Source organism: Leucoraja erinacea, chromosome 32 (assembly GCF_028641065.1).
Source record: "Leucoraja erinacea ecotype New England chromosome 32, Leri_hhj_1, whole genome shotgun sequence".
NCBI lineage: Eukaryota > Metazoa > Chordata > Chondrichthyes > Rajiformes > Rajidae > Leucoraja > Leucoraja erinaceus.
Window position 1 is genome coordinate 1,806,468 of NC_073408.1, and position 12,040 is coordinate 1,818,507.

Below are 12,040 nucleotides of genomic sequence, written 5' to 3' on the forward strand. Positions count from 1 at the left end.
CTCCCCTGACTCCACTATTTTTAAGAGCCCTATCTAGTTCTCTCTTGAAAGAACCTGCCTCCACCGCACTTTGAGGCAGAGAATTCCACAGACTCACCACTTGGCTTCAAGTTGGCTGAAGTCTAGTTCAGGAGTTGGGTGGTGGGAATGATCTGTGTGTGGGTGGCACAGTCTACTGAATGAGGTGATTGAGGGCTTCTATACAACACCACAGAATTAATAACATGACTGGGACTGTGACCTGTTCCATCTGTCAAATCCTGGGTCACAAAAGATCTCATGGGGGTGTTTTAGATGAGAAATTGGGGTGTGGTTCCACTGAGTATAGAAACATAGAAAATAGGTGCAGGAGTAGGCCATTCGGCCCTTCGAGCCTGCACCGCCATTCAGATTCAGATTCAGATTCATAGAAACATAGAAACATAGAAAATAGGTGCAGGGGTAGGCCATTCGGCCCTTCGAGCCTGCACCGCCATTCAATATGATCATGGCTGATCATCCAACTCAGTATCCCGTACCTGCCTTCTCTCCATATCCCCTGATCCCCTTAGCCACAAGGGCCACATCTAACTCCCACTTAAATATAGCCAATGAACTGGCCTCAACTACCCTCTGTGGCAGAGAGTTCCAGAGATTCACCACTCAGATTCAGATCCAATTTTAATTGTCATTGTCAGTGTACAGTACAGAGACAACGAAATGCATTTAGCATCTCCCTGGAAGAGCGACATAGCAAACAATGTGATCATGGCTGATCATCCCCAATCAGTACCCCGTTCCTGCTTTCTCCCCATATCCCTTGATTCCGTTAGTATATTTGGGCAATATTTACCTCTGAAGCGACCCTCCCTAATGTACCTCTACTCAGCATGGGATCTTGCTTGTGAACATTCCTTGCTGCATTTATGTGGCAGGTGCTTTATTTTCATTGTTTGTCTAACTCCACCGTTGTCCCTCCCTTGTAGATGTACGAGTGGAGCCTCACAAGAAGCAGCTCCACGTCACGCTAGCCTATCACTTCCAGCCCAATCACCTGACTGCGCTGGAGAAGCTGGCTCGTGGCGTGGACCTGAAGCTGGGCTGTGACTGGGTGGCTGCTCTTTATTCCCGTGACATCCGGTTCGCTAATCACGAGGTAAATATTCTCTAGCAAAGTGCGAGTCTGGGGTGGGGGTGGGGTGGCTTCAGGAGATGTAACATAAGCAGCGGTAGAGTTGCTGCCTCACAGCGCCAGAGACCCAGGTTCAATCCTGACTCTGGACTCTGGATCCTGATTCTGTACTGAATTTGTACGTTCTCCCCGTGACCTCGTGGGTTTCCTCCGGGTGCCCCAGTTTCCACCCACATCCCAAAGATGTACAGATTTGTAGACTGATTGGCTCCCATAAAAAATGGTAAATTGTTCCTAGTGTGTATTAGTGTATGGGGATCACTGGTCAGTGTGGACTCGGTGGGCCGAAGGGCCTGTTTCCATGCTGTATCTCGAAAACTAAACCGTGGCCCTGCCTCTAGACTGATCTTGTGAAGCTGTAGTCGGTGAAAATCAAGGCTACAGTCACATTCTGCAGCTGAGCAGAATGATATCGTCCACGTTCCCAACGTTTGTGTCTCGAGCCCACTGTTTAGTGAGTGGGTCGATTTGTATTTATATAACACTCCTCCACTTGTTGCATTCTTTCTGGTGAAATAAATCTGCTTTGTGATTGTGGTGGGAATTCTGGTTATTTTTAGCTGACTGAGATTCTTTAAATCCGACCTCTCCTCCAACTCAATGGCTCGGAACCAATTCACCAGCTGGCAGATGGAACGTGAATTAAATTAAAAAGTTAAACTTGTTCATTGTAAATTTAGTGTGTAAAATAATGAAAAAATATATAGGTAACGAAGAGAAGAAACAAAACGTAACCGTTGATTTATCTTTCGATAGAGGTATTGTGTTGGAGTAACTCAGCGGGACAGGCAGCATCTGTGGAGAGAAGGAATAGGTGACGTTTTGGGTCTTAACCCTTCTTCAGACTGAAGGCCAGAACAAAATAGGGCTGGCAACAGATGAACTCGGGAAGCTTGTTCTTTTCAGCTTCCACCCCCCACCCCACTTCTTTCAGCCTGCTCAGTCTGAAGAAGGGTCTCAACCTAAAATGTCACCTATTCCTTTTCTCCAGAGATGCTGCCTGTTGGTTCCTGTGTTGGAAGGAACTGCCGATGCTGGATAAAGCTGGAGTAACCCAACTATATCTCACTATATCACCGTCTTGATCTCACGTTTCCCTTTCCCCTGACTCTCAGTCTGAAGAAGGATCTCAACCCGAAACATCACCTATTCCTTTCCTCCAGAGATGCTGCCTGACCCGCTGAGTTACCCCTTTCTGTGTCTATCTACAGTGTAGACCAGCATCTGCAGTTCCTTCCCACACGTCGTTTATTATTGTCCAAGTTGGTGATTCCATTCCTATTAAGGCTGGTGTGAATTGGAGGGGTCAACAGTGAAGTGTACTCTGCTCCTTGGCCCAGGACAGTCTGGACTTGGTGGTGAGGGAGGTCAGAGGTGAGATGGTGAGGGAGGTCAGAGGTGAGATGGTGAGGGAGGTCAGAGGGGAGATGGTGAGGGAGAACAAGGAGGAAGAGACAAGGACTATAAGACGTTTGCCTTCCACCACAGTGAGGAGGTACCTGGTAGACTCACTGTGGTGGATGTTAAATTGTGTTTATTGTGTGTTTTGTTATTTTTATTCTATGTTATGATTGTAAGGCACATAATTTTGTTCAGACTGAAAGACAATAAAGGATATTTGATACTTGATTGAGATGCGTGGGCATGATGTGAGCACAGCAACTTGTGAGGGTGAAAGTTCTGAACCTTCAGGACTCCAAATATGGGGCTGTTCCCCAATGAACGACACAGGCAACATTGAGTCAACATATGCGGGGAAGGAACTACAGATGCTGGTTTACACCAAAGATCTTCTGAGATAATTATGACATTCAAGAGAAACACAAAATGCTGGAGTAACTCAGCGGGACAGGCAGCATCTCTGGAGAGAAGGAATGGGTGACGTTTTGGGTTGAGACCCTTCTTCAGACTGATTATGCATTTGGTATATCGCCTTCTGTGGAGGGAACTACTGAGTGGAGGTGATTAAGAAGGAACTGCAGATGCTGGAAAATCGAAGGTAGACAAAAGTGCTGGAGAAACTCAGCGGGTGCAGCAGCATCTATGGAGCGAAGGAAATGGGCAACGTTTCGGGACGAAACCCTGAAGGAAATAGGCAACGTTTCGGGCGAAATTATGCCTATTTCTTTCAGGGTTTCCCGACCAGTAGACAAAAATGCTGGAGAAACTCAGCGGGTGCAGCAGCATCTATGGAGTGAAGGAAATAGGCAACGTTTCGGGACGAAACCCTTCGGGTTTCGGCCCGAAACGTTGCCTATTTCCTTCCGGGTTTCATCCCGAAACGTTGCCTATTTCCTTCCGGGTTTCGTCCCGAAACTTTGCCTATTTCCTTCGCTCCATAGATGCTGCTGCACCCGCTGAGTTTCTCCAGCACTTTTGTCTACTGAGTGGAGTTGATGTGCCCTGGATAAATATCAATAACTCAATCATTTAAAATCATTTTTTCCCCAATGTCTTCCTTTCTGTGATCGGCTTGTGGTGTAACTATGATTTGGAGATGATTCTCTGCTGGGTTTTCCTGTTGCCAGACTCTGCGAGTGATGTACCCGTACACGCCACAGAACGACGATGAGCTGGAACTGGTGCAAGGAGACTTTATATTCATGTCGCCCATCGAGCAGAGCAGCACGAGCGAGGGCTGGATCTACGGCACCTCACTGGCCTCAGGCTGCTCTGGCCTGCTCCCAGAAAACTACATCGCCAAAGCAGACGAATGCGATACGTGGGTCTTCCACGGGTGAGTGGCGGAGGAGTGTCTCGGTTACTGGTTTTTTTTTTTTTTTTTTTTTTTTTTTTTTTTTTTTTTTTTTTTTATTTTTTTTTTTTTAGAAGTACGGTAAATTAAAATCCTACACAACACATATATCTTAATACATTTTTTGTACCGCTTCATTTTTTTTGAGCTTTAAGAAAAAGGTAGAAGTAAGGAAAGTAAAGAAAGTGCGCGAGAGTCGTGAAGTGCAAGAGTGTTGGGAAAAGAAAGCCCCTTAGGAAAGAAGTTAGAGAAGGAAGTAAAGTGAGAAAATAGACCCTAGAAAAGAAAGAAAGAGAAAATAGAAACAATCGCTCTATTATAACATTAAACTCCGCAGAAAGGGGACTACCAACCAAGTCTGTTTTTGTTATTTTACCTCCCGTTACCAGGTCCTGATACCACTTATTTATATATTTGTTTTTTTTAGATTACTATTGCACCTCATACTTGTAATAGGTCCAGAAACATAGACCACGTCTTTTGGAAGTGGTCTGCTTTACCTGCTAGGAGGAATCTCGTGTCTCGGTTACTGTGAGGAGCGTCTTGGTAGCATCACTGTTCCACTTCCTCAGGATACTGAGTTGGATGATCAGCCATGATCATATTGAATGGCGGATGGTGCAGGCTTGAAGGGCCGAATGGCCTCTACTCCTGCACCTATTTTCTATGTTTCTGAAAGGCAATAACACCACAAGTGATTCACAGCCACAGAATCGTCTGGCCTCTCCCCGGGTGTTGACGGGTAATGTGTAAAGGGCCTGTCCCACTTACGTGTCCTTGGCACGCAAATTACACGACCTCGTGGTCGCGTTGAGGCGCACGGGCATCGTGTGGCCGCGCGGGGCCGGTCCCACTGAGAAGCGCGGAGGGGTATGGAGTTGTTTTTTGCAGCGAACGAAATCTCCGCGCGTCAACGGCCTGTCTCGTAACTGGCGGCCAAAGTGGGACATGCCCAAGACCCTGGCGTGACGCAACGTTTCACCTCCAACAGCAGCAGAAGCAGGCAAACGATCGGCAAGCTCAGCCTGGGGCTCACGGCCGTTGCGGTCCGGATCCGCCCCCACTTCTACTCCCAGAGCGGGGCCAAGAAAATTGAAGATAGACACAAAATGCAGGAGTAACTCAGCAGGACCGGCAGCATCTCTGGAGAGAAGGAATGGATGACGTTTCGGGTCGAGACCCTTCTTTTCAGACTGAGGAAGTCTCGACATGAAACGTCACCCATTGCTTCTACCCAGAGATGCTGCCGGTCCCGCTGAGTTACTCCAGCATTTTGTGCCTATCTTCAAATGACGTCACGCGCTCCAGATGGCTGTGCGTACGCATGAAATCGCGCGCGACCTTCGTGGCTCAATGCAACCACGAGGTCGCGTAATTTGCGTGCCAAGGACACGTAAGTGGGACAGGCCCTTAAGTCTTCGTGTTTGATGGAAACTGATGATATTTGTTCTGCCTTTGACTGAATGTAACATTACGCACAAACTCTCCTGTCCAATTGTCCATTTGCTCCCTTTTGTCAATGATATGTTGGTGTTTGCATTTGGCATCTAGATGATGTTCCTATGCTGAGGTATGTTAGAAAATCTCTCAAGATAAATTGTCATAGCAACGAGATACTGGGATATTATGATACTGATTGCCCTACAAACCTATGGAATTCTCTTCATCCTGTATCTGCACACTGGATGGCTGGATGTGATCACGCATGGTCATTCTGCTGACTGGTCAGCAGCGTAAACTAAACCTATGTCTTTATAGAGTCATGACCATACAATATGGAAGCATCCCTTCAGCCCTATGCTGACCAAGGTGCCCGACTGAAGAGTCCCAGTTGCCTGTGTTTGACTCATATCCAATTCTCTATCCTGTCAGAGGGTCTTTTAAATGCTGCTGTTCCTGCCTCAATGGTTCCCTCTGGCAGCTTGTTCTGTGTATACATCACACTCTGTGTTGAATAGGCTGCCCCTCAGGCGCCTATTAAATCTTCCCCTTCTCGCCTTTACTCCAGGGGAGGTCCACTAGAACGATCCCAGGAATGAGTAGGTTAACATACGATGAGCGTTTGACGGCACTGGGCCTGCACTCGCCGGAGTTCAGAAGAATGAGGGGGGACCTCATTGAAACGTACAGAATAGTGAAAGGCTTGTGTGGGAGAGTCTAGGACCAGAGGGCACAGCCTCAGAATTAATGGACGTTCTTTTGGGAAGGAGATGAGGAGGAATTTCTTTAGTCAGAGGGTGGTGAATCTGTGTAATTCTTTGCCACAGACGGCTGTAGAGGCCAAGTCAGTGGATATATCAAGTCAAGTCAAGTCAAGTTTATTTGTCACATACACATACGAGATATGCAGTGAAATGAAAGTGGCAATGCTCGCGGACTTTTGTGCAAAAGACAAACAACAAAACAACCAAACAAATTATAAACACAATCATAACACACATATTCTTTTACATAATAAATAATGGAAGGAAAAACGTTCTGTAGAGTTAGTCCCTATTTAAGGCAGAGATTGATAGATTCTTGATTAGTGCGGGTGTCAGAGGTTATGGGGAGAAGGCAGGAGAATGGGGTTAGGAGGGAGAGATAGATCTGCTGTGATTGAATGGCGGAGTAGACTTGATTGCTTGTGCTTCGATCACTTATGATCTTATGATCTTTACTCAGATCCAACTCATTCCTGACTGCGCCTGCTTCTGCTGGTGCCAGCTTATATGACGGAGGTCTTCGGAGGAGAAACCAGGAGGAGCAGGGACCTGGTGAGGCTTTGTCCCTGCCCTCCAATGTCATCTGCCAACCAATGCTGGTAAGCTGCATCTATATTTACATGTTGTGGCCCCTCCTGTAAAAATGTCTGGTGGTGAATTGTTGCAGCATCCATGTAGATAGACTGTGGCCTTGCGGCACCTTGTACCGACCCCCACCCTTGGGTACACTCTCTGACATTTCCTCATGCTCCTGGCAATTTAAATCCTTAACAAGTTTATTCAAGAGTCAAAGAATCATGTGTCCCTGATAGGACAATGAAATTTTTGCTTTGCTTCAGCACAACAGAACATAGTAGGCATTGACTACAGAACAGATCAGTGTGTCCATATACCATAATATAAATATATACACACATGAATAAATAAACTGGTAAAGTGCAAATAACAGATAATGGGCTATTAATGTTCAGAGTTTTGTCCGAGCCAGGTTTAATAGCCTGATGGCTGTGGGGAAGTAGCTATTCCTGAACCTGGTTGTTGCAGTCTTCAGGCTCCTGTACCTTCTACCTGAAGGTAGCTGAGTGTGTGGCCAGGATGGTGTGGGTCCTTGATGATACTGCCGGCCTTTTTGAGGCAGCGACTGCGATAGATCCCCTCGATGGAAGGAATTGGCTTTTGAATGTCACTGTTGTACCTGCTTCTAACATCTGTACTCTATGCTCATCATACGTTAAACAGAATCTTCCAAGTCCCCGCTCCGATTTGATTTCAATCAACTTGCCTTCTATCCTTTGGTTATTCATCCTCCTATCTTAAGGATAAGGGGGAAATCCTTTAAAACCGAGATGAGAAGAACCTTTTTCACACAGAGAGTGGTGAATCTCTGGAACTCTCTGCCGCAGAGGGTAGTTGAGGCCAGTTCATAGGTTATATTTAAGAGGGAGTTAGATGTGGACCTTGTGGCTAAAGGGATCAGGGGGTATTGAGAGAAGGTAGGTACGGGATACTGAGTTGGATGATCAGCCTTGATCATATTGAATGGCGGTGCAGGCTCGAAGGGCCGAATGGCCTACTCCTGCACCTAATTTCTATGTTTCTATGTTTCTACGGGTGGTAGCAGTTATAGTTCATTCTGACTTCTCCTCATAAATCTGTTAAATCTCTTATTAAAAGTCCTTTCAAAAAGGACACCAAGTCTAGCTGCAACAGCACCCGTGTAATAAATCATGGCTGTGACCTCTTAACATTCCTCTAGTGTGGAGAGAGTCCCAGCTGATGCCCACCCTCTGCACTACAGGGGCAAGGGGCGACATCAGCTGGGTCTGTGGGGTTTAAGGTCATAAGTGATAGGAGCAGAATTAGGCCATTCGGTCCATCAAGTCTACTCCACATTTCAATCGTGGCTGATCTATCTCACCCTCTCAATCTCCGTCTCCTGCCTTAGGAACATAGAACATAGCTGCAGGAGTAGGCCATTCGGCCCTTCGAGCCGGGACCGCCATTAAATATGATCGTGGCTGATCCTTATAACCCCTTGAATCCGTACTAATCAAGAATCTATTTTTCTCTGACTTAAAAATATCCACCACAGCCTTCTGTGGCAAAGAATTCCACAGATTCGCCACCTGTTGCAGGCTCACAAAAAAGCTGGAGAAACTCAGCGGGTGCAGCAGCATCTATGGAGCGAAGGAAATAGGCAACGTTTCGGCCGGAAGGGTTTCGGAAACGTTGCCTATTTCCTTCAGGGTTTTGGCCCGAAACGTTGCCTATTTCCTTCCGGGTTTCGGCCCGAAACGTTGCCTATTTCCTTCGCTCCATAGATGCTGCTGCACCCGCTGAGTTTCTCCAGCTTTTTTTGTGTACCTTCGATTTTCCAGCATCTGCAGTTCCTTCTTAAACACCTATTGCAGGCTACCATGGCACCAAATGTGCACACTCTGCCCCCTGCTGATCAACACCAATCAATGCAGGATGGACAAAATCCTGTCTCCATCCAAAGTTTCCCAGAAGGTGGGCTCCTGAGACTCCTTGCCACGTGAATAAAATAAAGGTGTTGCCTGCTCGCTGCTGATGCTGTTGGTGAATATTAAAACGCCAATGAAAAGCAATTGGAGGAAATCCCAGTGCTGGAGTTACAGAGAAAGGTTGAACAAGTTAGGGCTTTATTCTTTGGAGCGCAGAAGGTTAAGGGGGGACTTGATAGAGGTTTTTAAAATGATGAGAGGGATAGACAGAGTTGACATGGAAAAGCTTTTCCCACTGAGAGTAGGGAAGATTCAAACAAGGGGACATGACATGAGAATTAAGGGACAGAAGTTTAGGGGTAACATGAGGGGCAACTTCTTTACTCAGAGAGTGGTGGCTGTGTGGAATGAGCTTCCAGTGAAGGTGGTGGAGGCAGGTTTGTTTTTATCATTTAAAAATAAATTGGATAGTTAAATGGACGGGAAAGGAATGGAGGGTTATGGTCTGAGTGCAGGTATATGGGACTAGGGGAGATTATGTGTTCGGCACGGACTAGAAGGGTCGAGATGGCCTGTTTCCGTGCTGTAATTGTTATATGGTTATATGGGGAGTATCTCAGTGGGGAAGGTGGCATGTTGAGAGGGAATGGATGGGTGGTGGTTTGGGTCGGGACACTTCTTCAGCCTGATTGCAATGGGGGAGGGGGAAGCTTGGCAAGTGATAGGTTGATGCAGGGGAGGAGAAGTAAGTGACAAAGCGTAGAGGTGAAAAGGAGAATAAAGGCGTCAGGTGAGGAGAAGAGAGGAGTGAAAGGTAAAGCCTTGATCGATCACACACATTGAATCTTCAGCAAACCACCAAGTGCTGGAGGAAGTCGCTTGGTCAGGCAGCATCTGTGGATTGAACGAACAGGCGATGTTTGGGGTCAGACCCCGACTACAATCAGTCTGATGAAGAGTCCTGACCTAAAACGTCACCACAGATGCTGAGTTCCTCCAGCACTTTGTGTTTTTATCCTTATAGAAACATAGAAACTAGGTGCAGGAGTAGGCCATTCGGCCCTTCGAGCCTGCACCGCCATTCAATATGATCATGGCTGATCATCCAACTCAGTATCCCGTACCTGCCTTCTCTCCATACCCCCTGATCCCCTTAGCCACAAGGGCCACATCTAACTCCCTCTTAAATATAGCCAATGAACTGGCCTCAACTACCTTCTGTGGCAGAGAATTCCAGAGATTCAACACTCTCTGTGTGAAAAAAGTTTTTCTCATCTCGGTTTTAAAGGATTTCCCCCTTATCCTTAAGTTTCCCCCTTATCCTGGCCAATCCACAAACAAACCATTGGGGGAAAGACAGGCATTAAACAGAGGTCCCAAATGGATAATATATATTTGGCTTTACTGTTTTTTGCCTTGGTTACTTTTCATTGCCACTGGAAAGTACTTGTTTAGTTTGGTTTGGAGATACAGCAGGGAGACGGGAGATACAGCATGGAAACAGGCCCTTTGGCCCACCGAGCCCGCGCCGACCAGCGATCTCCGCAACACTGCACTACCCTTTTGCTTGGTGTTCTCACAGATGTTGGCGAAGAACTGCCGGTCCAGTCTGGTCAAACGGGATCTGTACATTTGTCGGCATGGGGAGAGGATGGATGTGGTTTTTGGGAAGCACTGGATCTCTCAATGCTTCGACTCAAAAGGTTGGTCTGTTTTCCCTCGTGGGGCCCGGAGGCATCTGTTTCCATTCGCATGGCCTGATGTGAGGAGGAGCTTGCAGTCCTGCAAGTCACAACCTTGCTTCACCTTCAACGCTGTCTGGGCTGATGTTCCCTCACACAGTACTGAGTGCCGCGCCATCAGGCTGCCCTCTTTTGGGTAACACCAAGCCCCTTGGGTGGATATAAAAAGATTCCGTGACACACTTTGAAAGAACAGCAGTGTCCTGACCGAATTTAAATCTCACGACTATTCTCCAAACCTGCAATGCCGCGTTCAGGTTAGAGAAGTTTGCCCTTGCAGAATTTATAAATCACTGCCCATATCTCCCGAGTTACGGAATGAAATTCACTGTTGCAGAATCCATGTGGGGAAAATGTGGTAGGAAGAATAGATCATGTTAGTATTAGTCACTCAATAGAATGGGGTAATACAAAATGCTGGAGTAACTCAGCGGGTGAGGCTGTGGACTTTACTGCACTCTAGTAGACAGTAGACAATGTCGCTCCTTAAGATGGCAACATTAAGAGATGCCAATTGCTCACTCAAGGCATGGTAATTTAACATCCACCTGTAGCACCGTAGTGGTCCATTACACCACAGTCTCTTCCCCCTTGGTCAGCATTTTGAAACAGTGCGCTGTTTAGTTGTCGACTGATTTCACTTAGTGGAGGTTCCGACCTGCTTTTGTCAAGTTAAGAGAAACGAAATGCTAATCTTTCCAGAGTCGTGAATGTGCTGATGATAAATCTTGTTTCAACAGCTGGTGTTTTGTTCAGGCTTCTATCGCTAGGGTTAACCCACTGCCATTTACTCTTGCAATAGGTAATTACATACGGTCCAATTTGAACATGCCCCCAAGTTTGCCACAAAGAAGTGGTGGTTACAAGGACTATGAGAAGGATGCTCCCATCACCGTGTTCGGCTGCACCCAGGCCAGGCTTGTCGGTAAGTTAATTCCATCAACAATACTGACCCTTCACTCACAATTTGAGGTCCTCTTGCGGCTTGTGTGCTGTTGTTTTCCTATTCTCATGGCAATCTGGGGTTCTTGTAAACATTCGACAGATGGCACAATGGGCTAAGTGTTCGGCTGGCAACCGGAAGGTAGCCGGTTCGAATCCCGCTTGGAGTGCATACTGTCGTTGTGTCCTTGGGGCAAGACACTTCACCCACCTTTGCCTGTGTGTAAATGTAATGTAATTATGTGAAGCACTTTGGGGTCAATGCAAGTTGACTAAAAATGTGCTATATAAATAAGATTATTATTATAAGTGCTGCCCCGGCACTCTGGAACACCTTGCCGCTGCAGATCAGACAGGCCCCTTCACTGTCCATCTTTAAATCCTCCCTAAAAACTCACTTTTATTCACTGGCTTTCGACACTGGCTGAGACATTGTTCCTGTTTTAGTGCTTTTAATGTCTTTTAATTTTTACTGTTTTTATAGTCCTGTCGTCTTAATGGTTTTAGTAGTTTGTAATAACTTTTTGTTGACTTCCCATGTACAGCACTTTGTGGTAACTGATGTTGTCTAAAAGCGCTTTATAAATAAAGTTGTTATTATTATTATTATTATATTCTCACTGTCATCCTTGGTTTGAAATCTCTGACCATGGCGGGACTGTCATATGCGGGACTGTCATTTGCTGAGAGAATGGAGCTGCTGGGCTTGTACACTCTGCAGTTTAGAAGGATGAGAGGATATCTCATTGACACATATAAGA

At 46.4% G+C, this 12,040-nt stretch overlaps 1 protein-coding gene across 2 annotated transcripts in view; it reads left to right on the forward strand.

Moving 5' to 3' along the window:
- The window catches only part of LOC129712266 (ubiquitin-associated and SH3 domain-containing protein B-like), a 99,240-nt gene that overhangs the window by 73,723 nt on the left and 13,477 nt on the right, over positions 1 to 12,040 (forward strand). For both annotated transcript variants that reach the window (XM_055660560.1, XM_055660561.1), the window contains 5 exons: positions 966 to 1,135; positions 3,700 to 3,908; positions 6,591 to 6,729; positions 10,178 to 10,298; positions 11,140 to 11,262. In XM_055660560.1, the coding sequence (XP_055516535.1) occupies positions 966 to 1,135; positions 3,700 to 3,908; positions 6,591 to 6,729; positions 10,178 to 10,298; positions 11,140 to 11,262 (762 nt within the window). The remainder of the gene's footprint in view (positions 1 to 965; positions 1,136 to 3,699; positions 3,909 to 6,590; positions 6,730 to 10,177; positions 10,299 to 11,139; positions 11,263 to 12,040) is intronic.